Here is a 26,971-nt window from a genome sequence, read left to right on the forward strand (position 1 = left end):
TGGCTGAAGTGTGTGGGTGCTGCCTGGACCTAAGAGCATCGTTTTGCTGCTTGAGCCACCCGGCTGCTCTGCCGTAACACTGGCCAAGCTGTTTCATCTCTTGTAGTACATTCCTTCTTTCTCTTTTCTGGGTTGTCCTCCTTTTTTGAAGAAAAAAGGGGGTTAAGAAGGAAGATCCGAGGGCTGGAGCACCTCTCCTATGAAGACAGGCTGAGAGAGTTGGGGTTCTTCAGCCTGCAGAAGAGAAGGCTCTGGGGAGATCTTATAGCAGCCTTCCAGTACCTAAAGGGGGCCTACAGGAATGATGGGGAGGGACTCTTTATCAGGGAGTGTAGCGATAGGATGAGGGGTAACGGTTTACAGCTGAAGGAGGGTAGATTTAGATTAGATATCAGGCAGAAATTCTTTACTGTCAGGGTGGTGAGGCACTGGAACAGGTTGCCCAGGGAAGCTGTGGATGCCCCTTCCCTGGAAGTGTTCAAGGCCAGGCTGGATGGGGCTTTGAGCAGCCTGGCCTAGTGGGAGGTGTCCCTGCCCAGGGCAGGGGGGTTGGAACTACATGATCTTTAAGGTCCCTTCCAACCCAAACCATTCTATGATTCTAAAAGATTCGTAGCACTATTAATGCATCACTCAAATGGAGACCATTTCTGTTTTCAGAACAGAAACGTGGCTGACACAAAATCGATCTCTCGCTTTCTACGTTAGAGATTGAAACCCCGCTTCTTTTGCAAGAGTTCTCTGCATATTTGGAAAAATTTAACTAAATAGAGATAAATGCAGCTATAAAACTATAAGCACCTGTTTTATATAAACGCCGTGTTCTTTACATAAAGCGAGGCAGTATTATAAAACAAGTAGTTTTGTTTCCTGTAATCTGCGATTACTGTTGGTCCTGTGCACCAGATGTTGCATTCCTAAATAAGATGAAACCCCCACAGGGTCCTCTTTGTCTCGGGTGAATTAACTGTATACTCCAGCACCTTTGAAGAGGTATTTTTTCTTAAAGCAAGTACTATCAAATGAAAGATGGAAGAATACAAATAGAAAACGTGCACATGCGAAAATGTTGACTGTAAATGCTGACAGTCTTCAAACAGCTTACCTGAGTTTCTTCAAATGCTAACTTTCTTACTGTTTTGAACAAATTTAAGGACAGATTCTTCAACTGTTACTTGTACCAATACCATCGACGTGGTTTTGAGGGTTTTTTTTACGTTGGTGCTAGCGTAAGGCAGAGTTACCAGGATTTGAGCACCTTCGGTATTCACTTTGACAAAAACCACCTCTGTCTCCTCATCTGTCTGTCTCTCTTTCTCCTAAATTGCTAACCTGCTAAAAAGAGTTAGTTTATAGCCAGATTGCTAAGACACTAGGATTCTTCTTTTATGTTTAAGGACTTTATGGTCATCTTTTCCATGTTAATCCCTATCTCATTTTTGGTAGGGTTTAAAACTAATTTTAAAAACCTCCTTCAAAATCCAATGGCAGGTAATACGTTTGATACGCTCACAGACAGCAGCCGAGACTCCAGCAGACCTCTGTTACGAAGGAACTCTGTCAACCTGACGATACGCTGAAAGGCACACTTTCATAGTTTTTCCCGCTCTGGTCTCGGTGCCAATTGCGGTCAGGTGCTGGGCAAAATGAGAAGAGATACCAGCTCAAAGTGACTGACAGCTGAGGAGGAAGGAAAGGGTGAATGTGCCAATAAGGGAGGGCAGCATATTAAGGGCTTATTCTGTATTCTTATTAACGCACAGCGTATATTTTGACAGCTAAGTTATGTGACGGAGGTAGCTCTTTTTCCTGAGAATTCTGGGTCTCTCTCGTGTGCGTGACTTAATTCAGCTTCTTTCCTTCCCTTTCTCTGCCGGCAATGCAGCACAGAGTTGAAACGTAGAGCGTACAGATGACCCCTGCTGCCAGGCGTTGGTTGTCTCTGCTTCCCGATGCCGGATCCCAGCGACAGTGCCACACAGAGCTATTCCTTCCTGCCCAGGAGCAGTTTGCTTCCCGGCCACTTCCCCAGTCCCCCGTCTCCTTCTGCAAGAGGAGGTTCCCTCTCTCCTCCTGGCCTTTCTGGGGCTCAGAACTGAAAACGGCCCTCTTTGCAGTCCTTCCAGACAGGCTTTCGCTGGGACTCCAGCACTAATTATTCCTTCTTATTCCAGCTCCCCTGAAAAGAGCTCAGGCACTTAGATGTCTGCTGTCCCAACGCGGTTCATGGCTCCGTGACCGCGTGGCTGCAGCTGCCTGGCTACGAGGAGATACCAGGAGCAGAAGATTTAACGTTTCCCGCACCAGTTCAGTCCTGCAAAGAGCTGAATTGCTTTCACGTGCCGATGAACGCAGACCCCTTGTTGTGTCTGAATTAGGACTCCATCTGACCCGGAGATGAGGCCCATGTGAACCAAGACCCCCAGAAGCCTTGTCTGGGGTGGGCGCTCCCTGACAGCGGCTGCTCTCCCCTTACTGCCTGCTGGCCAGCTGGTGCTCTGCTCTATTAAGGCATCTTAGCAGCACCGCTGCATTTCTGCCTGGCGATACAGGAGTAGTACTTAATAGCTGTGACTTGGGATTTTTTTTCAAAGGTGTTCTGTTTGGTTTTTTTCTCCACAGACACATTGTTTTTAAAAACTTGAGAAGAAAAGAAGACAGCTCTGCCTTTGAGAAATGGTCCCTGTCCTCATCTGCAGCACTGGCGTGGGCACATCCAGTTGCTCAGAGTCAGTTCCCTTATCAAGTGCTGATCAAGACAAAAGCCCAAACCCAGTGTAAGTAAGGCTATTGCAGGCAGGAGGGAGAAGAGTTTCTGCTGGCTGGGAATGAGTGGCGGATCCGGAGCACACAGGCCACGTGGGAGTCCCGTCCGGAGGAAGCCTGGAAGGAGTGGGAGCACCAGCACATTGCTGTGGCTCAGGCGAGTTTCCCAGTAACGGGCATTGCGGCCAGATCCATTAACCTCTGGTCTTCTGAGTCTGATGTTTTCCCCTTTTTGTCATCTTTAAGATTTGTTACTCACGCCCCTCTCTGCCCTTCCTTAATAAACCGTGACTCCAGGTCTGGAACTTCTGCCAATAGAAAGGAAGCGTGGCGTCAGTCTTTCAGATCTAATAATTGCTTCCTGATCATGTTTGATAAAACGATGGGGGTTTGATAAAAATTAGGGACTTAATTCTGTCGGGAATGCTGAGCCCTGTGTGGGGTGTATGGCTAACCGGGGTCGTTCAGGTGCTCCCTCTGGATGGTTGTATCGGTCTTGGCTGGCAGCTGGCACAGGCGTTTGGGCACACAGTACCGTACCCTGTTCTGCTGAGGACAGCTTCTTGTTCACCTGCTGCATCAACTGGTTTTCCTGCATTGATCTGCCTGGGGTTTGCTTTGTTAAGACAGTGAAACGGACATAATCAGGCTTCTGTTAATTTTGTGCCTTCTACCTAGGAAGCTGTCGGATACAGTTTTAGAGAACTAATGGTGACAAGGCTTTGCTGGTGTGGTATTGCTTGACTTGTGTGGTGGAGAGAAGCCTTAAATTGGCAGGAGAGAGTCACCAACAAGCCGGGCCTGTTGCACGTGTTGCAAATGCATTTGCAGTTGGGCTTGTCAGGTTGCTCTTTGTCAAAGTATGTTTCAGAATGAGATACGCAAAAGCCGCCTGGACACGGTCCTGGGCAGCCTGCTGTAGGTGACCCTGCCTGAGCAGGGGGGCTGGACCAGAGGACCTCCAGTGATTCTGGAAGGCCTTTCTCTTCATTGTGATGCTGGGATTCTGGAATTCGTGCTGGGATTCTGGAATTCGTGCTGGGAGAGGCGAGCGGTGTGGTGTGCTGGGAGTGCCTTGCTCACCACTGTCTCCCTGTGCTGGGAAGGCTGCGTGTATGTTCTGTCCTGAGACACTCAGCGCCTACGTCTGTCTGTCCAGGTGCACCGAGCAAGGTAAAAAAGAGCGTAAGGTCAGAAGTGCCTTTGGGAACCGCTGCGAGCTTCGCCACGGTAGACGGGGACTGCAACTCTTGAACGGAAGTATAGTCGTGTTGGGGAATAACCGCAGGAGGTAGCTGGGTAAAGTGGCTCCAGCATCAAGTTCTGATCTGTGTTGGTTTTGTTTGTTTTTTCATGGAGAGGGATGTCACATCTGTGGTCTGCATCAGACACAGGGTCTTCGCTGTTGGGGGCTGTTGGGGTAGAGAGCTGAAATTCTTTCCTCGTCTCACCTTCTGCTGTAGCTTTGTGCTTGTGGAGCATCTGCACAAACTCGGCAAGACAATCTGTAGGCTGCACTTGAGTGAAATAAGGCCGACTGTAGGATTCTGGTACAGACCGTCTCTGTCACGCTGGTGGCTTTTTAGACTACAGCTTAGGGCTTGGATGAAATGTAGGGTTTTTGCCTAAACCGCCGGGAGCGGGGAGGCTTTCTGCCTAAGCGGGAAAGACCTGACCCGGTGGTACTCCCTAAATCACCTGCTCACTCACTCGCTAAATCCTCTTTCTGCAGGAGTAAAATCCGGCAAAGTGCAAATTCACTGAACCTGACGACTACGAGAGTGCAGAAAGTGACTTTTCCATCTGCTGCTCCTCCAGTGCTTGTGAGTTGCTTCCTGTTTCTCTGGGGAAAATGTCATGGAACCAGTCATTAACAACAATTCAAAAATTGGTATAACTTTTATAAACCCTTTTATAACCCTTCCCTGAAATCACTTTAGCTTCCACCTCTGGCGGAATGAAAGAACGACGCCTGTCAGCTGCAGCCTTTCCCAGAGAGCTAGGGAGTCTCTCCGTGCAAGAGGGAGTTAAAAGTTGCCTTAAAAGATGCCTGGGTGGTGTCCTTTCTAAAAGTGAAGGGGTTTTTAGCCCTCCCTGCAAACTGAGTGTGTCGTTTCACCCGGGTATGAGCTAGCAGCCCGGGCTGACTGCCACAAAAAGGAGATGGACAAATTCCCTCTCCTTCTTCCCGATGCGTGGTCCTGCCTCCTTCCTTGTGCCACCTCTTATGCTTGCTGGTTGTCTCTGCAAGGCAGTTGAGCTCTCGAAGCTGGTGGAACACCACCTGCTTTTCTGGGTGAGTTTCCTGCCTGCTCAGGGAGTGAACTTGGCTCCTAAAGTGCTCTAAGGCACTGTTAAGGCAGCGCGAGGTGAGCCACAGGAGTACGGTAGTAGAACAAAGGAGCAGATGGAGAGATGGGAGGCGGCGGCAAGTCCTCTCTTTTGGTGGCAGGGAAGTCAGCATGTTTTGTGAAACCACCTCTTCAGCTGCGGCTGGCCATATTTTTAGCTTTTTCGTCAGTAAGCCCATTGCATTGTTGGCCCTTGAAACGGATTTTCAGGTACTACCGTCAGTCAAAACTGACGTCCCTGAACCCTGACTTGGCTGAATGTGATTCTGCTTGAACATGTAATTTCTCCATGTTTATTCTTCTTGGAGCTTTTTAATGCAAAAATCTATCCTCAGCCTGTGACTCGTGGTACGCTCCTTTCTTTGGAAATAGTTTGGAAGTCATAAGTACCTAAGGTGAAGACCAATGGTAATTTTGGCTGCTAGAAGACAACTGACAATAAGTAACAAAGGGTAAAGTACGAAATCAAGGGAAAGGACAAATGGAGAGTTGTACCTGTTACTGAGAAGCTTTTTAAAATCTGATTTTTCTCAGCTCCCATCTTCCTAACCTGTGTGAGTAGACTTGAACTCAGTGTATTGGGCTTTTTCCTGTTATTTCTCTGTTGATACGTCTGGGTCACTTTTTGTTGGTGATCTCACAGGCATCAGAAAAGCAAAGGATTCTCCTTTTGCTCTGCTGGGAGAGCAAAAAGTCTCCCGAGTGCCATTATTTGCAAGGAAAAGAGCTAGAGGTGATGTCTAGGGGATTTTTCACTGCATACTGATGAAACTTCTGTCACTCTCAAGAATAGTTCTGGCTGACGTGAGTCTAGTTGTGCAATTTTTTCCTGTATTTACAGCGAAGAATGCGAGACCTAACAGCTGAGGTAACGAGCAGTCTGCTGCAGTTTCCAGAGGTGACTCTTCAGGCACTTGGGGAAGATGAGGGAACCCTCGGCTCGGTGCTGTGCGGGAGGTTTTCTGGAGGTGAGCATTTTCCTTTAAATTTGGTCTCGGTATAAAGCTGTTCTTGCCTGGAGGCTACCTGAAGCCTCAGGTCATCGTATCAGCTGTGTCAGGTTGGTGCTGTTAAGAGGCATCCTGTTTAGAGAGAGAGAACAAAAAGGGTGCTTCAGCGATGACAAATGCTAATATTAAAACGTGAGTATAGTTAAACTTTGAAGTGGACTTTCCAGGTGATGTGACAGTAGAGCTGGGTGCCTATCTGGAGGTCTAGGCTTCTGTTAAGACCAGGTAGAATCTATCTACCTGAGTGTAAATGCAGGAATTGAGCTCATACTTCCTTTGGGCTGGCAGTAGTTCAGTGAAACAAAATGCCTTCGATTCTTCCTCTACGCTCTAAGACTTGTATTCCCATATGCGTTTAGATCATTTCTAGCAAAACCAAGGCGAATATGGTATAAAGGCTGTCGATCAGGACCTTGTAATCTTTATCCCAAACAACCCAGATTCTTCGGTGCGGGAATGACAAGTACAAATGCAAAATAACAAGGTGGTTAATTTTAGGAGGGATTGCTTGGGGATTTCAACGGGTGATTTTGAATCATTGACTAGAATGAGGTAGGTCGGTCTTCCTCTGCTAGGTACGTTTATTGAAGGAAAGGGGCAGGCACTGTGATTTTTTTTCAGCTGTTTTCAGTCTTCCGTTGGACATTTGCTTCAGTCCTCTTTCTTTTCTCTCACAGGGAGAAACGGCCTGGCGTGGTTGGCACGTGGTCCTCACCTTGAGGTGGTGAACTCTGTGACAGGAGAGCGGCTCTCTGCGTACCGTTTCAGTGGAGTCAATGAACAGCCTCCCACTGTTCGTGTGGTGAAGGAGTTTTCCTGGGAGAAGAGAACTGGACTGCTGGTTGGGTTGGAAGACGCAGAGGGAAGTGTTCTCTGTCTGTACGACCTTGGACTCTCAAGAGTGGTTAAAGCAGTTGTTCTTCCCGGGAGGGTAGGTACTTTTTAATTGGAGAAACGAAGCTTTGATGTTGTTAGGTGCTGCGTAGGCCTGTTTTAGGACAAGCTTTGGAGCGTCTCTTTGTAGGAGGTATTTTTTCTATCGTGCGTTAACATCCTGTCACTTGAGAGTATCCAGTCAAGACGGCGTTGCTGTAAAATCTTGGGCTTAATGTGCCATTATTGTTGGAGTTTGCTGAGAGTAAAACAAGTTTTCTGGTTTTATTGTAGAGCACAGAGTTACCTGATTCTCTCCTTCCACAAAAAGGCATTGAAAAGCACCTTTTTTTGGCCCTAATTGCTTGATTTCCATCAGAAATACCGTCTTTAAAATGGCTCAGAATTCCATAGTTGTGCTGTAAATGACTTCGACACATTGCCTTGAATCTCAGCCTAGCAAGCAGGCTGAGGAGAACACATTTTTCTGTTGACTTAGGAGAGGAAAAAAGAGCCTCTAGTGAGTTATCTGACAGAGTGTTGGGAGGTCACCTTTCAGCCTGCAGTCCTTGAATCTCTGCTCTCTGACTAGTGTGTTTGTGTAGATGGGACACACTGGTGTAATGTTGCTGATGTTTTCTGTCTTCTGTAACCCAGAAACTCAAATGATGTGTGTCCCCTAGCCTCATTATCTCAATGTAAACAAGAATCGGTGGAAGTCAATAGAAGATCAAGATTCACTATATTTCTATCATCTTAGAATCTGCAACAACTAACTAACTAACTTCTTAGCCAGCTTTCCATCAGGTGCTTTGGTTTGACTTGCTAGAATACAGGTGGAGTTTTGTTTGTTTGTAATGCTACAGTGTGATGACTAGTAGTAAGCATTCGTATTGGGGTCACTGAGAGAGAGAAATACGTACAGCTTTAGCGCAGGAGTCTTTGTGTGCTCGTGTCTCTGCTCTAGCAGTCAGTGTTGTCCTGGGATGTGCTGCAACGTGTGCTGAACGGTCTGTCTTCGCCTTGTGAGACAGTTGCGTGCAGACTGCTGGGCACGTGAAAGAGCAGTGTGCGCTTCCTCCTTTAGGTGGAGTCACCTTTTTATCTGAGAAGCTGCTGCTTTAGGCTGGCTTTTAACATTTTTCTCAACATTCGTGAAAGCGCTGGTGTGCATTTAAAGCTTCTTTTCCTTTATGTGGTTGTTACTTTTCTTCTAAATGCGGACTAGTGTGAATTTTACTAAGCTGGTCTCTCCCTTCAACGCTTTCTAAATACGTTTCACTCCCATGGAAATGGTGTGTCTCCCATGCAACTTGGCCGCTGCCTCGTCTGACTCTCGAGCCCTGATTTATCCTAACGCCCGTTTGTCAAAGAAGGCATAGACTGTATCGCGGTGCTGGTGGGCTGTGAGCGGTGGGAGACCTCGATGTAGTTGTGTTTGTCTGTCTTAAGCCCCTTGAATACGATAAAGTTTCTTGCGTATAACTGATTTTCTGTGTTTTCCTCCAGTTAATTACTGCGAAGTAGGAAATGGAAATTGCTAAGCTGTACTAATAGAATGCCCCATTTAAGTTGAAGTTAAGTCACTTACCCGCAGGAAATCTAGTAAATGGAAGGCAGTAACAGGTTTTTGTACGGGGCTTTTTTGTCTTTGTCTCTTTTCTTGATCTAATTGCAAACAATGCTTTGATGCTCCTGTATTTACTTTTTCCATTGAGCTTGTCAAAGAGCTCAAATAGTAACTTGTAGTTTTCCTGTAGGTAACCGCTATAGAACCCATAGCGAATCACGGAGGACCCAGCGTGAGCACTCAGCACCTCCATCAGAGTCTGCGATGGCTCTTTGGGGTGGCAGCAGTGGCTACAGATGCTGGCCATCTACTTCTGGTTGACCTTAGTTTGGATGATTGCTCCTGCACTCAGAACGATATCGAAGCATTGGGTAAGCCTGCAGTTTTTCCACATGAATTTAAACGCAAGAAAACTTCTGTCTTCTAACGAAACAGTATGCATCCCACTTTGAAGACCCTTGTGTCAGACATTTCTGACGACTGGTTACAGGTGGCAGTTTGACATCGTATAGTCCTGACCTGATTAAACCTGGGAGCGTCTGACTGCTCCTCGCAGTGTTGTAAATGCCCCCTCCCACCAAGATCCCTGTGCCACTATGATTCTTGCCAGAGAGGTGTAGGAATTTTGCCACGTGAGCCGGTGCGGCCGCCTGGTAGGAAGTTGTGTTGGAGGAGCCCTGTTTCCCGGGAATGCTCTTCTGCTTGTGTTAATTGACTTGGGGCAAATTTGGGGCTTGTTTTTTAAAATAAACCCCACTTACCAACACCCATGCATTTGGATGAATGAAATCTCGAATAGGTGTACTCAGATTGCATACACCGTTTTGGCTATTACAACAGCAGCTTCAGCAATTGGTGCCACTTCAAACACGAGGTGCCACTTCAAGTTTCATCACGAGGCCCAAACTCCTGCTTTTCAGAGTCCAGGAAGAATTTGGTTACGTTTTTACCTAGCTTTCAAACGTGAGTGAGAATACTTGTCTGATCCGGGAGTTCTTATGTTCTTTGAAGACATAAATAATGGCAATGGTAAAAAAAAGTGTTGCATAAATGGCTATTTTGCCTGGCACGGTAGCATTAGATGATAGGGGTTGTCACATCAGTGCCTAAAATGCAGCCTAAATGGCATAACGTATTCATTTATTGCTTGGTTTTGTGTGTGTAGATCTAGAAGTTGTCACTAGAATTCCTGCTGAAGTTGCACAAAGAAGAGAAACTGTGTCCAGCGAAGGGAGGTGTCTCTGTTTTCAACTACAAAATGCTTCCGGAACAGCAGTATCAGCCCTGTGCTACATAAGCAGAAGCAACCAGCTCGTTGTGGGTTTCTCGGATGGCTACCTGTCGCTCTGGAATATGAAAACTTTGAAGAGAGAGTAAGTAGGCCTTTACACTTGGCCATGCCTGGAGGTGTGGGCTCTCGATTTGTTGCTTAAGGAAGTATGTGGATGTAAAGAGAACTTTTTCAGGGACTGAAATGAGTATGAGTATAATCTTGGCACGTTCAGAAATCCTCTTCTGACGTAACTTTTCAGTCATACCTGGATGAAGTGGTCCGCCTTCTCCCCAGTGGACTAGGATTGTTTTCCTTATTGTGCCTGTGGATTGAGGAATTGTGGGAAGCATGCTTCCTGGGGTTTTCAGAACCGGTTACTGCAACTGGGGCATCCATTGAAAGGCTGAAGTATGTCAGTGATGTGATTTTGGTGCCGATATTCTCTAAAGTGTCCAGGGTGAAACTAGTGAGACATGAAAACTCAATAGCTGACCTGTGCCTGAAAAATGTATTCTTTCCTGCATGTCAGCTTTGGCCGAAAGAGCAATCTCACCTGAAATATTTGGCTAACTTCTGGTTGGGATTCACTTCAGCAGATCTGCACTGACTCCCCAGAAGCTCTTGGATGCATAAATAGACAGTGGAGGAATAATTAGGTGGCAAGAGTAGAGTGTGGAGGTACAAATAAGGTTCAGAAGTCAGGAAGAACAATGCTTGACGTAGTCCAAGAAACGAGAAACTACCTGTGTTTGGGCCACTAGGCTCACCTTTTGTTTTCTTTTTCGTTTTGCTTTTTTTTCCCCCTAAACCTGTAGGCACCACTCTCAGCTTGAAGGAGGGAGGATTCCTGTCTATGCTGTCACTTTTCAAGAGCCGGAGAATGATCCTCGCAATTGTTGCTACTTGTGGGCTGTTCAGTCTACGCAGGAAAGGTGAATAAAAACTTTAACTATCAGCCACTGAATTAATTCTTTTTGTTTTTAAGGATATTTGTTCCCATACAGTTGAACATGTGTATTTGTTGTGTGTCTGCGATTCTTTCCGGTACGGAAGGTGTTAAACTTAGAATGCAATTTTTACAGGATTTACCAGACGTGAAGAGGGACCTACTAGTTCCTGCCTTCTGTCAGAAGGCAAAGCAACAGTGGCCATATTCTTCTGCTCGCATTCTCAAATGGTTTGCTTTTGTTCCTCGATGACCGCTTCATCATTTGTTTGATAGTCACACCGTGGTATTAAAATACCACTAGGAGCAGTTGAGGCTGCAGATCTAGAACACCCAGACGTGCCCACAGAACAGCCTGCCGCCCCTAAAGGCGGCGGTGACAGTATTGCCGATGGCCTTGTGCCAGCGTCAGCAGTCTGTGGAGCCTTGGTGAGCCAGTGCAGCTCCCCTGGCAGAAAACGATTCAGCAGAAAAGCCAATGGGTTCCTGCTGTTCTGCTGAATCAAATCGGACTTGGAAGGGTGCAGAGTGTGCAAGAGGGGGAGGGGAACTTTGGTGGTAAGGGAAGGGCAGAGAGATCTCTCTTTCTGCATCAGCAAGCGATTCCATCAGCTCAGCTGTTGGTAGAGTGGCAGTCTTTTAAAACTTGACTTCAAAGCAGTTTTGATGGAGAACTCTTCATTGTGAAGAACTATTTCCAACAATTCTTAGTCCATACAACATATTACAGCTTTCCAATTGTACGGTTGGCTTTTGCCCCTGAAGCTGTTAGTGTCAAAACGCCCTCCTTCATGTTTCAGTGGCTAAATGTGGCCGATGATCATGTTTTGGGAAGAGGTGGTGTTCTTTTCAGCAGGAGCGTGCTATTAAGAAAACGTCTAGGTCTACTAACACGACAATGAGGACTATAAAGCAGCTTTGTAACCAAATTTCATAATTTATCCCTTTTTCAGTGAAGGTGATGTGGTGAGTTTACACCTGCTGCAGTTAGCGTTTGGTGACAGAAAACGCGTGGCCTCAGGACAAGTCATGTATGAGGTAAGAGGTGCATGCGTGGGAAAAGCAGACAATAGTAATTTTCTCTAAGGGAGTATCAGTTGAGTTACAGGGGTGAGATTTACCATCAAACTTCAGAGCTGGCTGAAAAAATAATAATGTTTTGCTGAGTCTTCTTGGGCACGGCCTTTGTCCATACCTTTTGGAAAGAAGGCGTACCATTTTATACTGCAGTGTCGTGTGTTCCAGCTAGATTCATCTGCAAAGAGCCCGTATAAATGAAATTCCTGAAGAGGTCGCGGCTTCTGCAAATAAAATTATTCTGAAATACCAAACGAATGGCATGTAGGAAGAGAAGATTGGGCCTTGAATCGCTTGGTTTAACCAAGCTTCGGACTTGAATAAGCTTCTGTCTCTCTCCCTTTCTTAAAATACAGTCATACTCTAGTCTTTGCTGATCTTCAGTTTTATATTCTTGGTTTCCCTTAGAGCTTTGTCAGCCGGACTTCTCACATGAAATGCACCTACAGTGTCTCTTCAGTGTTGATCCTGACACTTAGTAGCTGTAAAGATAACTCGTTCTTCTTTTTGGCTGGGTGACCTGTTCAATCTACTCTTAAAGCCAGGAAAATATGTAATTTGGTCAGAAGAGTGTACCTAAATGTTAGATCTGGCTCCAAGGAGGATGCGTTTAAAATACAGATGTGAGGTATCATTGTATCTCAGATAGCTAACAGAGACAAGGCGCATCTGTTAGATGTGTAATTCCATTCAGTTGTACGCCTGGAAGTCTTCCAAAATCTTTTTGAGGGGACAGTAATCTTAGTTCAGGGCAAGTCTTTCCTCCTGATTTGGTACTTTCTCTTGCATATTCTCAATAGCTATGGAACGAAACAGGGGTGACTCTTGTATCGTGGTACTCTGGTTTTTGTAGGGACTGTGCCTTTTGATTTTTTTGGATTAATTTAGATTTTGAGTGTTTTGCTTATGTGTAGGAAAGGTGCTTCCTCATTTGGCACTGTTGCTTTTGCATAGATAGAGGTTAGGTGTTTGGAAAAGGTGGTGTTTCTTTAAAATGCATTATCTATCACGGTGACCAAGTAGAAGGATCTTCCAGTGATTCATCGCGTGCTGGATGCTATCTCTTTATCTTTGTTGATGTGCGGGACCTGTGCTCCACAGCGGATACTTTTAGTCTCAGAACACTTCCTTGTAGTCACAGATTGGTTAGTACTACATGACTGTCTGCCTGCATGGCTGTCTGAGTCAAGTTTCTTGTCCATCTTCAGGGGTAGAAAATTTAAGTGTCTCCCGTTTGCTAGGCCAAGTTTGAGTAAAGAAGGAGGAATCTGCTGTTGATCCTTGTTCATTGGATAGAGTTCACAGGAGCTCAAAAGACTTTTTCAATACAGCAGTGCTTTTTGTTCCAGGAATTAGGTTTGAGGCTATGAAGCAGTGCCTCTTTGACTGTGTGTCATGGTAAAAGTCACAAATAGGACTTATGGAACATGTGGTACTGTGTTTTTCTATATGCGTGTCAAACTCTCGTCTCCATTGCCTTCAAGGCTGGTTTAAGTCTGCTTAAGTAATTAAACAGAAAGGTATGTTTAAGTAATGCTTCCAAAGACCTTTTTTGTACTGTCGCAGCAGTTGCTAAATCTGGTGCATCAAATCACGATCGTAGAGCGCATCTTTACCCTCCTTCTGCACAATGCTTGCGGATGGGCAGAGTATACACTCTCTACTTTGATATCAGAGTTTGACCAGTGCATCTCGTTTGAAAACTTGTTTTTGTGTTTTGCTAGTCAATGGAGTCGTTACTTAACATCTCCCATACAATGGAGTTCCTTAGAATGACTTTGCCCGGCGTGGAAAGTTTAAAATGCACTGCTTTGCTTCAGAAGCATTTTCTTTTTAGTTATGAAAGACTTTTTTTAATTATTTAATTTTTCTTTTTAGACAACCTTCATATTTATTTGTAACACTTCCTGGAATCATTAAGAGAAAGCTCGCCTCTTCTCAGATTAGGTGAATTAGATGTATCCTATGAGATCATACGGGAATGTGTGGTTTCATGCCAGTTCATTTCAGAGCTCTGCAAGTTTAGGAAACTTGGGTAGAATGTGGCGTTATCAGTTTATGGGTTGTGTGGGTTGGGTTTCTTTTTCCCTCTTTTTTTTTTTTTTTTTAATTATAGAGCTGCTATTTGTCCCCAGTACACCCATTCATGTGTTGTATGGTAGACAGTTTGAATGAATGCTGTATTTGGAAAGACGGTATTTCACTTCACGCTTACTTAAAAAATGGCGCTATCAGAGGTTCAACACAATCGTGCCGGGGTTTCTGTGTATCTCAAAATTAGTTTGTTTACTGTGTAGTAATTCGTGATGCTAAAAGCCTTGGCCACGTGCACCCGGTGTCCTTTCTGGTTTTCCCTTTTGCTGTTGGCTGTGCTTGGTGAAGGAGCTGAGGGATATTTCACCCGTTAGTCTCTGACAAGATGAGAGGAGGAGCTGTCATAGCTTACGTGGCTTGAAAGAAGATTGCTAATCAGTATGAAGTTCTCACAGTAACTAGAGAGGGGTGCACGGTCACTCTGGTGGTGTGCCCATAGAAAATACCTCTTGACAGCTTTAGCTGCTCGAATGCTGGGGCTTCTCTAACTTCATCAGTTCTGCAATCAAGACATGGAGCAAAGAGCTTTGCATGCATGTGTGTTGCATCATTTTAGATATCTCTTTGTAGCGATATATTTATTTTTATAAAGAACATTCTTGGATGTCGCAAGGAATTCTGCAAAACATGTTTAGATCTGAATAATGTTAGGGAAATTCTAAATTTTGAAAAAGTGCAAAGCCTTTACAGCCAAACTTACCCGTTACGATTTGACACTGCATTCTCTTGCATGTCAGGCGCAGTTTCTATTTACCATCAGAAATAGGCTCATGCGAAATACACAGTATAATAAGCCTATTCTGTTAGACTGTCTTTCATATTTAGCCATAATGTATGTTTTTCTCTTAGAATGACCTTTGCTCTCTTCTCTGATTTTTTCCCCCAGGGTTTGGAATACCGTGGCAAAAAGTTCAGTTTAGATCTCACGGGTGGAGTCTTTCCCTTGAGAGGCCAGATGAGTACTAAATTAATCAGCTGCCAGACTGTCGAAAAATTCCGCAGCGACATTGACGGAGAGGATAGCGTAAATGAAGGTTTGTTCTGATGTCCGTGTTTGGTGATTTTAAAAGAAGTGCTTTTGGAACCTAAGCAACGAATGCTGTTCTGACCCCACAGTCTGAAAGTCTTGCCTATCTGCATAGACTAGACTGTTGGGATTATTTACGAAGAAAAAATGGATGCTTAAGGTATGTGGGACTTCTTTAAGGGAAAAAGTGGGTTTTATTTTATGTTTGCTGACATGCTATCGCGATGTATGGTGGGGCCGTTTGTATGATGATGGTCAGTCGTTTTACTCCTCCAGCTGCCATCTTTGAACAAGAAGTTCAAACTCTCCATTGCTTAGGAATGTTACCAGAATTTTTTCCCTTCTTCAAACCGATGTCCGCATCTGCATCCAGATGGTAGCCCATCACAAGTGCTGTTCCCCAGGGCACTGCACTGGGGCCACTTCTCTTTAGTATCTTGACCAGTGATCTGGACGAGGGGACAAGAAAAAGGGGCAGTGTGACTGAAACCTATCACAGAGATGTTTGCTATTCCGTAATTACTGTAATCACTCTTAGGAAGTGTTGTGTTTCACGAGTGACAGAACAGAATGAAGCCAAAATAGAAAGTGGTGTTTTAAAACTATCGGATCTATCGTATTTTCTACAAGTCAGAAACAACGTCTTGTCTTTTACAGTCACGTCTCCTGACACCAGTGTCTCAGTCTTCAGTTGGCAAGTGAATACGTACGGTCAGGGAAAACCATCTACTTACCTGGGTGTATTTGACATTAATCGCTGGTATTCTGCTCAAATGCCAGATTCACTAAGGTAGATTTTTCTTCAGTAGTTTTCCATATGCCTGCCAATAATTCATTTGAATGTCGGCATTTAGCTTACGCGCTTGTTTTCTTTAAGGCCGGAAGAATTCCCTCATGAGTGCCCCTATTTTGCACTGTGGTCGCTGGATACCGTAGTGAGCGTGACTTCTCCGAAGCTCCTTTTGGATATTCTGGTCCATGAGCGGAGTCTAAGTCGGGGAGTTCCTCCTTCTTATCCACCACCTGAGCGGTTTTTTCATCCAGGCAACTATAACTTTGGTAGGTATTTCACTGCTTTTGAGAGTGATAAGCTTAAAATGAGGTCAAATGCCATTCATTGGTTCTCTTGTTCAGTCATTGTTTGTCATTCAAAACCCAAACCAAACCAAAAAAACACCCAGTCCCCCCCAAACCCAACTCTGATCGCGTTGTACTGACAAGGTATTTACTATTGTGGAACATATCTGACAGCCGGCTGAGTTTTGGTGCTTTTGTAATGTAGCCGGTGAAGTGGTGCTGGTTATAGCCTGAAATGACCGTGAACTGAAGCTCAAAGCACTCAGTTATATGTTTCTAGATACCGGTGTGTAAAAAATGTAAACTGGTCATGCCATAACTGTGAGAGTACGGAAGGTTGTCAAACGTTCCCTGTTTCTGCAGATGGTACGTGCTTGCTGACCTCCGGAGTCGTTCACATGACTTGCACCGGCTTCCAGAAGGAGGTGATCTTTTACTGTATCTTTATTGCGAGTGGCAGGAGATGTAGCTTTTCTAAGTTTTCTGTTGCACTGCTTTCCGTGTTAGGGACCGTTTCATGCTCATCCTGCCCGTCCACACGCATAGTTGCAATTGTATCCTGTCGCCAGTTGTATGCAAATGGTAATGTTTTAGGTCCCCTCTTGGGACTGTACAACTGCCGTTGTCTCCTCTTGAAGCACCATCGGGGATTGAATGTCTAGAAAGGAATACAACGTTGCTCCAGGAGCAAGAACAAAACCACTGTAGAAGGCGGGGAAAGGTGTTACTTCTTTACTGCCCCTCAGTCGAACTGCCTGCATAGTCTTGAGTTAGAGTTTCGATCCCTAGTTCTCTTGGAAAAAGGAGGGAATGGAGAAAATGAAAAATCACATAACTGTTTGAGGAGTGAAAATTTTGTTTTCTCCCAAACTCGGCCAAATTATAACTTCTGAGCCGCAGCACAGATTGTGACAGATAATTTTGAGTGAAGTTTCAGCTCACTAAATGTTTCCAACATGAATCGGCTTCCATACGAATAGGCATGGAAAGGATCTTCCAAAGCGTGAAGTTGCATGTTAGCTTAGCTTATATAGAATGTATTTTGTGTCAGTGTTGAGGGAAAGAGCAAGGCCTGTGTATAGACAGAGAAGGTAGAAAAGACTTAATTACGCAGATTGCTAACCTAAAGCATCTTAGTGGTTCAGGCTGTCTGACGGTGTCAGTGAACATTTAGATTCTTCCTTTTAGAGGTTATCCAGAAGTGTAGTGACAGAATAACAATGTTGTCTTAATCTGTGGTTTTCGATCGATGTTTCAGACCTTGAATTTTTTGAAGAAATCTGGCCCTTCAATATGGGAAGCCATTCAGGATAGCTACAATAGGTGTCTTGTAGGTGGCTTGCTGTCTCCAAGACCAGTTGATGTCCAGCCATCCAGTTTGAGTCAGGTGAGTGCCTATGAGGGAATCAAGGGGGAAATACATCCATCTGGTCTGACAGGGCTGGAGGGGCTACAAGACACGATACTCCAATTTGAAATACAGGTGTTGACCTGAGCTAGCAGAAGTAACCGTATCCTTAGATCCAAAGTAGTGACTTTGACTGGGAACAGCCCTAAGAGATCTGTCTTTAGAGACCCCTCTCTTAATTCGGTGCCACACACAGATGCGCACAAGGAAGCGTGCAGTCAGTGCTGGTCATGCCCAACATAACGCATGTGTCCCCCAGAGTAACCCCCATCCCTGTCAGTTTCTCAAAGCAGTGGTTCAGTGCAGTAGCCGACGATGGGGGCGTCTCACTGGGATGCGAGCTCTTGCAGGCGTCGGCTTGCTGCACTGTCACTGTACGTGATCATTTGCTTCCAAGGAAGTGGGCTGTGGTAAAGGATTACTGCTGTCAGCTCTCCCTGGCAATTTCTTCACGGCTTGCCCTCGTTTTCCCTTCATCGGTAGGCTTTTCTGCATCCTCTCCGGGCGGATCTTCACCTCTGTAGCCTCTGCCTTGTGCTGCAGTAGCCCAATTTGCTCCTCTGAGACTGCCCTCTTGCAGCTGCAACACCTTAATCACCTTTATCTCATGACACTCGCTACCTTCTATGTGCTTTATGCCACCACAGTGACTTCACTCCCCCTGCCATAGGTTTTCCATTTGCAATGCACCAACCTTTCCCTGGAGCAATCAGCAGGAAGGGGAGAGCAGCCTTCCCGCTGCCCTCCTCTTCCTGTCTCCTGCATTCGTCACCACATTTGTGGACGTGTGTTAGGACATGAACGCTTCTGCACAGTGTGGTAGCTCAAAGAAATTTCTTGGCAAGCTGGCCAATGGTGTGTTTCCTTGTCTGAAACCAGTTTTCAGAAAAAGATGGCAATATCACATGTGTGTTCTACATGTGTAGAAGTCGCTTTGAATGTCATGATTTTGCCTAGAGGGGAAAGATACTTTTGAATGTGTTTAAAAAAACCCAACCAACCAAACAAATCCCATCCCAAAAACCAAAGTAAAAACTTATGAAGGGTCCTCTCACCTGAGAGAAGTACGAGAACACCAGCTGAGATAAGCTACTACTTAATATCGCGCGTCTGTGCATAGCTGTGATTTATCCTTGCAAGGATTACCACTACACTATAATACAGTATTTGAAGAGCCTAACATTTAAACCATTGGGATGTAAATGTTTCGCTTCTTTTCTGTCACGTTACAAAATTCCAACATACTGTTTTGGGTGTCAGAACTGCTTCATGTCTTCATAGTCTAGAAAGCTGCTTGGCCGTAGCTTCACTGTTTCCATGCAAACGTTGCACAGTTGTGTTTGTCCTGTCCCCTTCCTGAGTTCCTGAAGGCAAATTTATCTGCACAGATGTGTAACGCGTATTAGCAGAGGATGTTTCTGGACGTAGTAAGTTGGAACTCAGTACGTGAAGACTGTAATGCAGAGGCATGCGAAGAAAGATTAGAATTAGGCTGCAGTAAGTTGAAATGTCAGAGGAAAAGTGTGTTAATGTGTTCCTCAGAGCAGTGAGCAGTCCAGCCTGTGGCTGGAATTAAGAGAAAGGACGTGGCATTCCTGGCCTGTGTCCTGATTGACTTTGTGATGTCTGAATGAGTATGCAGTTAGAAAGAAACATTTACTGTTGATGGTTCACATGGTGCAAGTAGGTAAGATTCTCATTTGAGTTTGTCTGTTACGTTTAGGAGGAGCAGCTGGAAGCAGTATTGTCAGCTGCTGTCCAGACAGGTTCTGTGGGACTTCTGACTGGATGCATTAAACATTGGATATCTGAAGGTAATACTTCGAACGTTGTTTTTTTACGTGGTACCTCTTTGAGTTGGAGCCTGTTGATTCATTTCTTTTTTGTTCTCTTTGTTTAAAGAGCAGCCAAGGTCTGCTGGTAATTTACGGTTTGTTCTTGAGTGGACATGGAACCAAGTGATCTCTACAAAGGAAGAATTTGACCAAATCTGTGAGTACTAGTGTAGTCATTCTGCAAACCTAAAGTCGTTCTTTCTGATTGAGCTTCCTCAGTAATACGCCGCTATAGGATATTGCACGCGGTCCTTGAAGTGCGCCTTGAAACTCTGGAATTGCTCTGTCGGCTAACGATTTAATATTTATTCTTGAAAAGGTGTTCCGCTGTTTGATGGCTCTTGCAACTTCATTGACCCCCAGACATTACGGTCTCTCCAGCGCTGCCAGTTGCTTTTGAGCAACCTTAGCACGGTCTTAAACTGTTTTCTCACAGAAGCACAAGAGCTTACTGAAAAAGGTTTGTAGTAGTGCTACAAAATCTTTGGTATGTTTTATTAAGATTTGGAATTGTGGCAACATGGGCTTTTGTTGTTTTTGAGGATTGGAAGACAGTCACATTTAGCTGGGAGAAGGGGCTTAAAGCTGAGCGCTTGGGACCACCACAAAACACGCATGGAGTTCAGGGCAACAGTTTATGGTGGAGCTCATGCAAGGGGGTGGGGGAGGCTACATCCAGAGAGAAGCTTTGTAGGCAACTGGGCTGAAATTACAGCAACCGAATGTGGTATTGCTGAAAATTATTCCTTTGAGTTCTTAGCTAGCAAGTTCTAGTTGCATGCAGACACCGTGTTGCAAATTGCTAACCAATACGAAGGAAGCGTAAACGAGTAACATGCAAAGTAAGTTACTTGAGTTTCTACAGCTTTTTCTCTTAGAAATGGTTCTTGGCCTATTGAGAAAAGAAAAGAATATCCCTTTGCTATCAGAAGAATCTCTGCTACGTGAGAAACAGATGTCTTATTCCTGCGTGCATTTAGTAGTTCAGGCTTTGTTTTTTTTTTTTTTTATTTTAGCCTTTAGTGAGTCTAGTTCTTTATAGGGGTTGCTTTTTGTTTTGGTGGTGATAGTGGGTTTTTTCTTCAAATAAGAAAGCGATACAGCATGAAAAACGCAAAGACAAAGATTTCTAATGTGCTATTTTTATACTTTTGGTTTAGTAGGATGAAGGGAGTTTTGTGCAAATGAACAGAATTGCATAACACTAATCATCTCCTGCCTTTTTTCAGGTTTTGCAGACGTGACAAATAAGCAAGCGGTAACCGGCCTCATTTCTTTGTATGCACGAGTGGTCATCTGGTTCTGTCGATCCGGTCTCCTTCCAGAGGGTTTAGGTAAGCGTGACCTGTCATACGTTTGTAACAAGGCGACCATCCAGTGAGTGACTCCCACGAACGCGTGCTTAGCCATGTTTTTGTAACGGTTTCGTCAGGAAGAAGTCGTGCTGGTTCAGTGGCAGGGTGTGCTGAAGTTCTGTGGGTGAAGTTGAGATTTTGCTGGGTTGTCAAGTACACGGCGTAGAATGAGGCAGGCAGTTTCTTTCCTGGGTGGATTTTAGGAATAGCAATGGACCCCTGACTTCAAGGCGCTGCTTGTGTCCACAGCTTGAACTACTTGAGATTTTAAACAAAGTACTATTAAACAACAAGTACCGGAATGCTTGTTTTTACAGTGAGAGCATTACCTGCATGTTTTGAACTTTCTATCAGTTGCTTGAGGAGAAAGTACACCTTGGAAATCCTTCTTTAGTTGGATGGATTAGAAATTCCATTGTCAGCCTTAATTGTCTCACAGATGCTCACGCGGCATGTTTAAAAACCATTCCCTTTGAGAACTGGGTGGGTTTTTTTATAGTGAACTTCATCTTACCCTACATGTTGTGAATGCTGCGTGAACTGTAACCTTGAAACGGCACTTGGGGCAAGAAGGAATTGAGTCTTGTCTCTTAGAGTTCTTTTAGCAAAGGCAGAAAGAGGATTGGCTTCTTTCAGAGTTGGAGGCTTCTTGATGCTTAGCTTGTACGATCTTCTGTCTCTTTAGGCAAAAATTTTCGTTTACAAGTGTGATATGACTGCTTTAACTTGCTTCTACTTTGTTGCCTGTAGATGACGATACGCGTTTGTCAAGACCTTTCTACAATTATCCTCTGATTGAGAGCTACTATACTGGTCACCGACAGAAACTTGAGCGTTTATCAAGGTAAGAGCTAGGGGAAGACTCTAGAACACTTCCACGGCAAATTCAGAAGTGGAAGGGAATGGCTTTTATCTCAACAGTTGCATGGGCTATGCGTAATGCCGCTGCCAGCAATACTCTTGACTTCAGTGACACGCGTGTTCTGTTGAACAGAGAGGTTACTTTCCTGTGTTAAAACGTTGCTATCTACCTCTGCTTAGTACCACTGGTTGGTATCATCATTTTTCGGGAGTCTACTTTATTCATTGGCTAATGTGTATAATTTCTGACTACTGAAAAAGGCCATGTGATTAGGACAGGATCAGTCACCTCCAGTTCAGCAAAGCAGGGTGTTCACAGAACAATTGTTTTGGAAGCAGAAGAAAGCGTGTTATTTAACAAACAATCATCTCCGTCATTGACTGGTAATAGAGGGTCATAACTGTATTGGCCTAAGTCCCCTTCTCACAAGTACGTGGTGTGATTTCGTAAGATGGTTGGAGTTACATGGAGTTGGCACGCCTCGCACTCTCCTGGCTGTCGGATAGAAGTCACTTGCGAACGTCAGCTCTCTTTCCTGGACTAGCTGCCTAGCACATAGGCGGCATGCCTTGGATTAGCCGATAATAGGTTTTTCTTTGGAAATTGTACTGAAAACTGAATAAAGACCTGACCAAGCTTCGGCGATGGCACTGTGACCAAGAGGCTGCAAGGTGAGTTAAGGTGGAAGCTGCAGGGTAGGAGGTATTGACTTCAAAGTTCATCTTCCTTGGCTTACTTCTCAAGTAAATTACATACAGGCTCGTGTGTTCCTTCGAAGCACAGAGCCTCTAGTGTCCTTTTTCTGCTTTGTGCCATCGGGAGATTAAAGGGCAGGGCTGCAGTCAGCAGAAGACTGGAGGAAAGCCGTTACACCGGGAGGCTGGAATTAGTGTTTAACTCTGTCCAAATCCTTGCTACCTTTTGTTCCAGAGGAAAATGGGACTCGGACTGCTTGATGGTTGATGGAATGGTTTCCCAGTTAGGAGACCAAGTGGAGAAGCTGTGGCGGAGAGATGCAGGAGGAACTGGGAAATACCCGCCTGCCAGTTTGCATGTGAGTGTCCTGTTCACTGCGAACAACAACAAACGGCCGCCCTCCCCGCCAAACCCCACCCAAAAGCCAATGATTTAGGGAAGACAGGCGTTTTTTCAGAACTGTTAATTTTTCATTTCAGGCACTGCTGGATCTCTATTTGCTAGAAAACATTGAAGAAAACTGCAAACACGCAATTGTATCCTTTCTAGTTATTTTTATTACACCTCCAGGGGATGCACATAAATGTTCTTCAGTGTTGGTCGCCGACCTGTTTCATGACATTTTTTCATTTATGCTTCAAAGACGATGCAAGTGAAAACATTTAGTTTAGCGTTAAGTTGTAGACAGAAGCGCTGTTTTATTTCTTTGTACTGTGGATTTTTGATGACTTTTTTCTTAAACGTTTTGTTGCAAAAGTCTTCTCCGATAGGGAGAAAACAGTTTTAGTAATAAGGGTTGAAGATATAAAATGTCCTTAGTTTTTCTCCAAATTTAAACACCGTTTAAAATTGTCTAAAACACCCATGATGGGTTATAAAACAATTTCTGTTTCAGAGCAAAAGGATTTCTAAGAGTGGTTTACCAGTACCGGATTTTTGCTGAAATCACGGGTTTTCCAGCGCAGCTCACGGTGCTTGCTTTGGTTCCGTTGAAAGTGCAGGCACACGGAATAAGCAACAGGGAGAAGAGAAAAGTCATGGGGCAGAAACTTAATTTTTAAGCTGCTGAAATACACAGCCTTGCTTTTGCTGTTTGTTGCCTAACCCGCGAGGGGAGCCTAGAGAGCAAGGGGCTTAGAAACGCTTATAGCCCAGAGCTGTCTTGTTAGATGATGTCCCTAAAAACGGACGTCAGAAAGAGAAAATGACGCTACCAATGAGTGACCCGCATACTGGTTTAAATCCAGTTTTAATCATTCGGAGCTGAGCTGTACTGTAAGGATGCCACAATTAACACTGTTTTATAGATGCTGGACATGAGGGAAAAAACCAACTGTGGAATTTACTTCCTGTAATAATTAAGCTCAATGTGTTGAATGTATTTTCTGCTACCTGCTTCCTTTATATTCTTATTCTTACTTCATTATGTTTTTCTAAGGGTAATGTGATAAAGTTTTGGTCTTACAAGCTGATTAGCCTTAATGAGATACCTGATGTCAGACAATTTACTTGCTGCTGGATATCAAGCGTTCCTTTCCGAGTGAGACAGAAACTTCAATCGACTCCTTCCCAACTGCCTTTGGCATGCCTTGGGGACTTGTTAAGCTTGTTGAAGGTTTTTGGCTTCTAGATCACAATGATTACGAAGTAAGTATGGTAGAGTTGAGTTAGACATACATTGCAGTACAAAGCTATAATCTAGAAAATGATTTTAAAACACGATCTCTAACTTGTACAGAATTCACTGGCCCTGCTCTTTCATCCCGCTACAATCAAAACCGCGTCATGGCAGCACAAGAGAATTATTCAGTCCCTCCTGTGCCAAGGGGAGCATGGGCAAGCCCTCAGATACATCCAGCTGATGAGGCCACCCACGGCAAACAGCGGGGAAGTGCAGCTTCTCCTCACTGTGTTGCTCTCCAATAGGTAAAGAAATATACCCCACCATTTTGTCACGCAAATCTTGTGAAAATGGAGAACAAAGAATAGAAATCATCATCCCCTAAGTTTCCTTTAAACTTTGAGTACAAGACTCTTGGGGCATCTCTTTGGTTATGCTATTAACATCCCTTTACGTCTGAAACATTAATTACAGGTGCATGGTGGAGGCTTGGGGTCTGTTGCACCAACATGCCGCTCAGGCAAACTTAGAAGACCTCTTAAAACACATGTACGAAACGTGCCGGGAGATGGGCCTGATGGAAGACTTGCTGAAGCTGCCTTTCACAGACACCGAACAAGTAAGTGGGAGCAAGGAAAAATGTTAATCGTCTCTTTGAAAAGAGAAAAGGCAGAGCCATAACAGATTTTTGGAATGATTTTTTTTTCTCATAGGAGTGTTTGGAGAAGTTTTTAAGGACCAGTGCTGGTGTTCAGAATCAAGAATTCCTTTTAGTCTACCATCTGCAGCGTGCCAACTACATTGCAGCCCTAGAGCTGAATCAGTCCATGAACGTCAATCTTATGGTAAGCGTGAAAGTTCTGTTCTGTCAAGCGTGCAAGTTTCTGCTGGGTGTTACTAACTGGTTTGGATAGTACTCAATAAAAATCCTGCTTTGTTTTTTTCATACCAGTCTTTGAAACACTCGGAACAAGTTTCTACACCTTTGGTTACAGCTGAAGCTAAATGTTGACCAATATACGTCACTACTCCAAAGCTACTCTATGAAGCTATAAATTAAATGTTACACACCACTGTTGACCCCACTGAGAACAGTTTGTTTGCATCTGAGGAATAAACATGTATCTTTCCCATCAGCCAATCTTACCATTCCGTTATTGAGATACGTATGTTATGCGTGGCTTAGATTACTGGAAGTTGTTTGTGTCACTCCTTCCTGTGGGATGACAAGTAGGTTGTATGTCATCGCTTGTGTCTTGCACGCAACTGTATTTTTCTAGCTGAGAGCAGGCTAGATGCCAGTCCACAGGTTAAATTTCTGTGGGTTTTCTTTGTTTTTTTAATTTCTGCGAGTTATAGTGTGCTCTCCAATTCCACAACTTTCATTTCACGGCTTTTATGACAAAAATTCTTGTCTAACCTCTATTTCTCAAAATAGCCAGATTACATTTTGTGTTACATGAACTTGTGTTCTGGATTTGTGACGCGTTTGCTGTTTTCTGGAATCATAGTTTTCCAGTGACTCAGTCTTCTAAGGTGGTTTTGGAAGTCGTAGGTCCTGCATTTGAAAACTGTCATGCGGCCAGGTGGTGTGCGTAGGTCGCTTTTTCTTGCTTGTTTTAATCTTCACATCATGTTGTCCAGGGTAATTTCCAGTTGTCCCGTATATTCAGGGCACTGGCGTTTCAGGAAGAACAAGGGAAAGCCTGCTATTGTAGTAAGTCGTTTGCAAATTGCAGGTGATATCAGAAAATTGCAGGTGATAACAGGTGTATCAGAAGAAGGTTCTGCAGAGTGCCAGCATTGTTTTAACTTCAAGTTGTAGGCTCTGTTGCTATTCCAAGTCTTCCTTCCACTTTGCTAAAAGTACCAGGTGAAATCGGTGTGTGCGGATGGGTAGAACTTGCCGCTGTTCTGTGCAGTGGAGGTGTTTTCCCACACCCGTAGAGGAAATCTGCTCACTAATGCGAAATAGCACGGAGAGGTCTGTGCAAGGAACTTCTTGTAATTAGTTAAGCTTTTGCTTTCCGCTTTTCCTTCATCAGAACGACGGCGATCATCGCTTGACCGACAGAGCAGTTGCCAGAAATTCTCTATTAGCCCAATATGGCAAGATCCTTCCACGAATTGAAAGGCAGCTGGCCGTAGAGAGAGCCAAGCTTTACCATTTGCCTGCATTGGCCTCAAGAGAAGGTAACTTTTAGCGGGGGGAAATAGAGGGGAGAATTCCCTGTCACTTGGATGACACCAGGCTGAAATTTTTCCCCTCTTGCTTTCCAGTCTCAAGACCAAAGCCATTAACTCCAGTAAGAAAACAAGCTAAAGCAGGAAATGTGCGTCGAAGACCAAATTTTCTGGCGAAAATATTGTCCAGAATTAAAGAATCCTGGGCAGGAATGAAGGAGAAAACCGGTTTCTCACAAGGTGGATTTTAAAGATGCTGTCGTTTTTATAGCTGCTAAACGTGCTGTTTCTTCAGCAGGATGTTTCTAAAATTGAGGATGTTTCTAAAATGGGACCTGTTGAGATCCAAACAGGAGAGCAAGCAGTTGGGTTTCAACAGCACCCGCCAGTCCCTCACTAGAGACAGGAACAAGAAGAGACCTTAGATGCATTCACTTATTCAGCTCGTCTCGGCTTTGGGATTTAGGACAACACTGTAGAGAAGACGGGGCTGGACTTGGGAATACGCAAATCCCTCATGGGAGTCAATGGAAAATTTGGGATGGGAAGAAGGCAGCAGGTCACAAAGCTTCCGCAGTCATTCCCGTAGCAGTGCAGTGAAGGTGTTTCTGCTTGCGTTATAACTGGTGGGTACTGATGTAGATGTAAGCGCCTGGTTTTGGCTTGTGGGCCCTCACTGAATTTAGGACAAACTGCTTACTGCTTTCTTGTTCGTAGATTTGTAAGCATAAAAGGAAAGTTTACGCAGACTAGTATTTCTTGACTTTAGTTTTGAAGCATGGCGTGTTGCTAATAATATATCGCTTTAGCAAGTTTTGACGAGGCGGGAGGCAAGAAAATAAGCTGATTCTATGGAGACTGCTGTTGAGGGGCTGCTTCCTTCTGCCGTTGTTGGCTAGCGCTGCAACTTAGAGGGCTGGGCAAAGGTCTTTACACGTGGATTCAA

At 44.5% G+C, this 26,971-nt stretch overlaps 1 protein-coding gene across 1 annotated transcript; it reads left to right on the forward strand.

Moving 5' to 3' along the window:
• The first annotated feature begins 5,964 nt into the window (after positions 1–5,964).
• On the forward strand, positions 5,965–26,276 carry LOC141740508 (protein ELYS-like). The gene is made up of 24 exons (XM_074579333.1): positions 5,965–6,085; positions 6,805–7,058; positions 8,761–8,941; positions 9,736–9,943; positions 10,659–10,775; positions 11,743–11,827; positions 14,847–14,994; positions 15,645–15,777; positions 15,865–16,046; positions 16,428–16,489; positions 17,323–17,451; positions 19,196–19,286; positions 19,375–19,464; positions 19,627–19,767; positions 20,537–20,641; positions 21,413–21,506; positions 22,455–22,578; positions 22,700–22,756; positions 23,721–23,867; positions 23,959–24,146; positions 24,316–24,460; positions 24,555–24,686; positions 25,887–26,034; positions 26,122–26,276. The coding sequence occupies exons 1-24, from the start codon at positions 5,965–5,967 to the stop codon at positions 26,274–26,276; spliced, it is 3,237 nt and encodes a 1,078-aa protein (XP_074435434.1).
• The last annotated feature ends 695 nt before the right edge of the window (positions 26,277–26,971 follow it).

Source organism: Larus michahellis, chromosome 3 (assembly GCF_964199755.1).
Source record: "Larus michahellis chromosome 3, bLarMic1.1, whole genome shotgun sequence".
NCBI lineage: Eukaryota > Metazoa > Chordata > Aves > Charadriiformes > Laridae > Larus > Larus michahellis.

What these genes read in the sequence shown, in the direction of transcription:
- LOC141740508 (XM_074579333.1), top strand. Translation starts at nt 5,965, where the DNA reads ATGCGAGACCTAACAGCTGAGGTAACGAGCAGTCTGCTGCAGTTTCCA. An exon ending in AAACTTGAGCGTTTATCAAG is followed by an intron (nt 21,507 to 22,454) that starts GTAAGAGCTAGG and finishes CTTTTGTTCCAG; the next exon opens with AGGAAAATGGGACTCGGACT. An exon ending in CTTTCACAGACACCGAACAA is followed by an intron (nt 24,461 to 24,554) that starts GTAAGTGGGAGC and finishes TTTTTCTCATAG; the next exon opens with GAGTGTTTGGAGAAGTTTTT.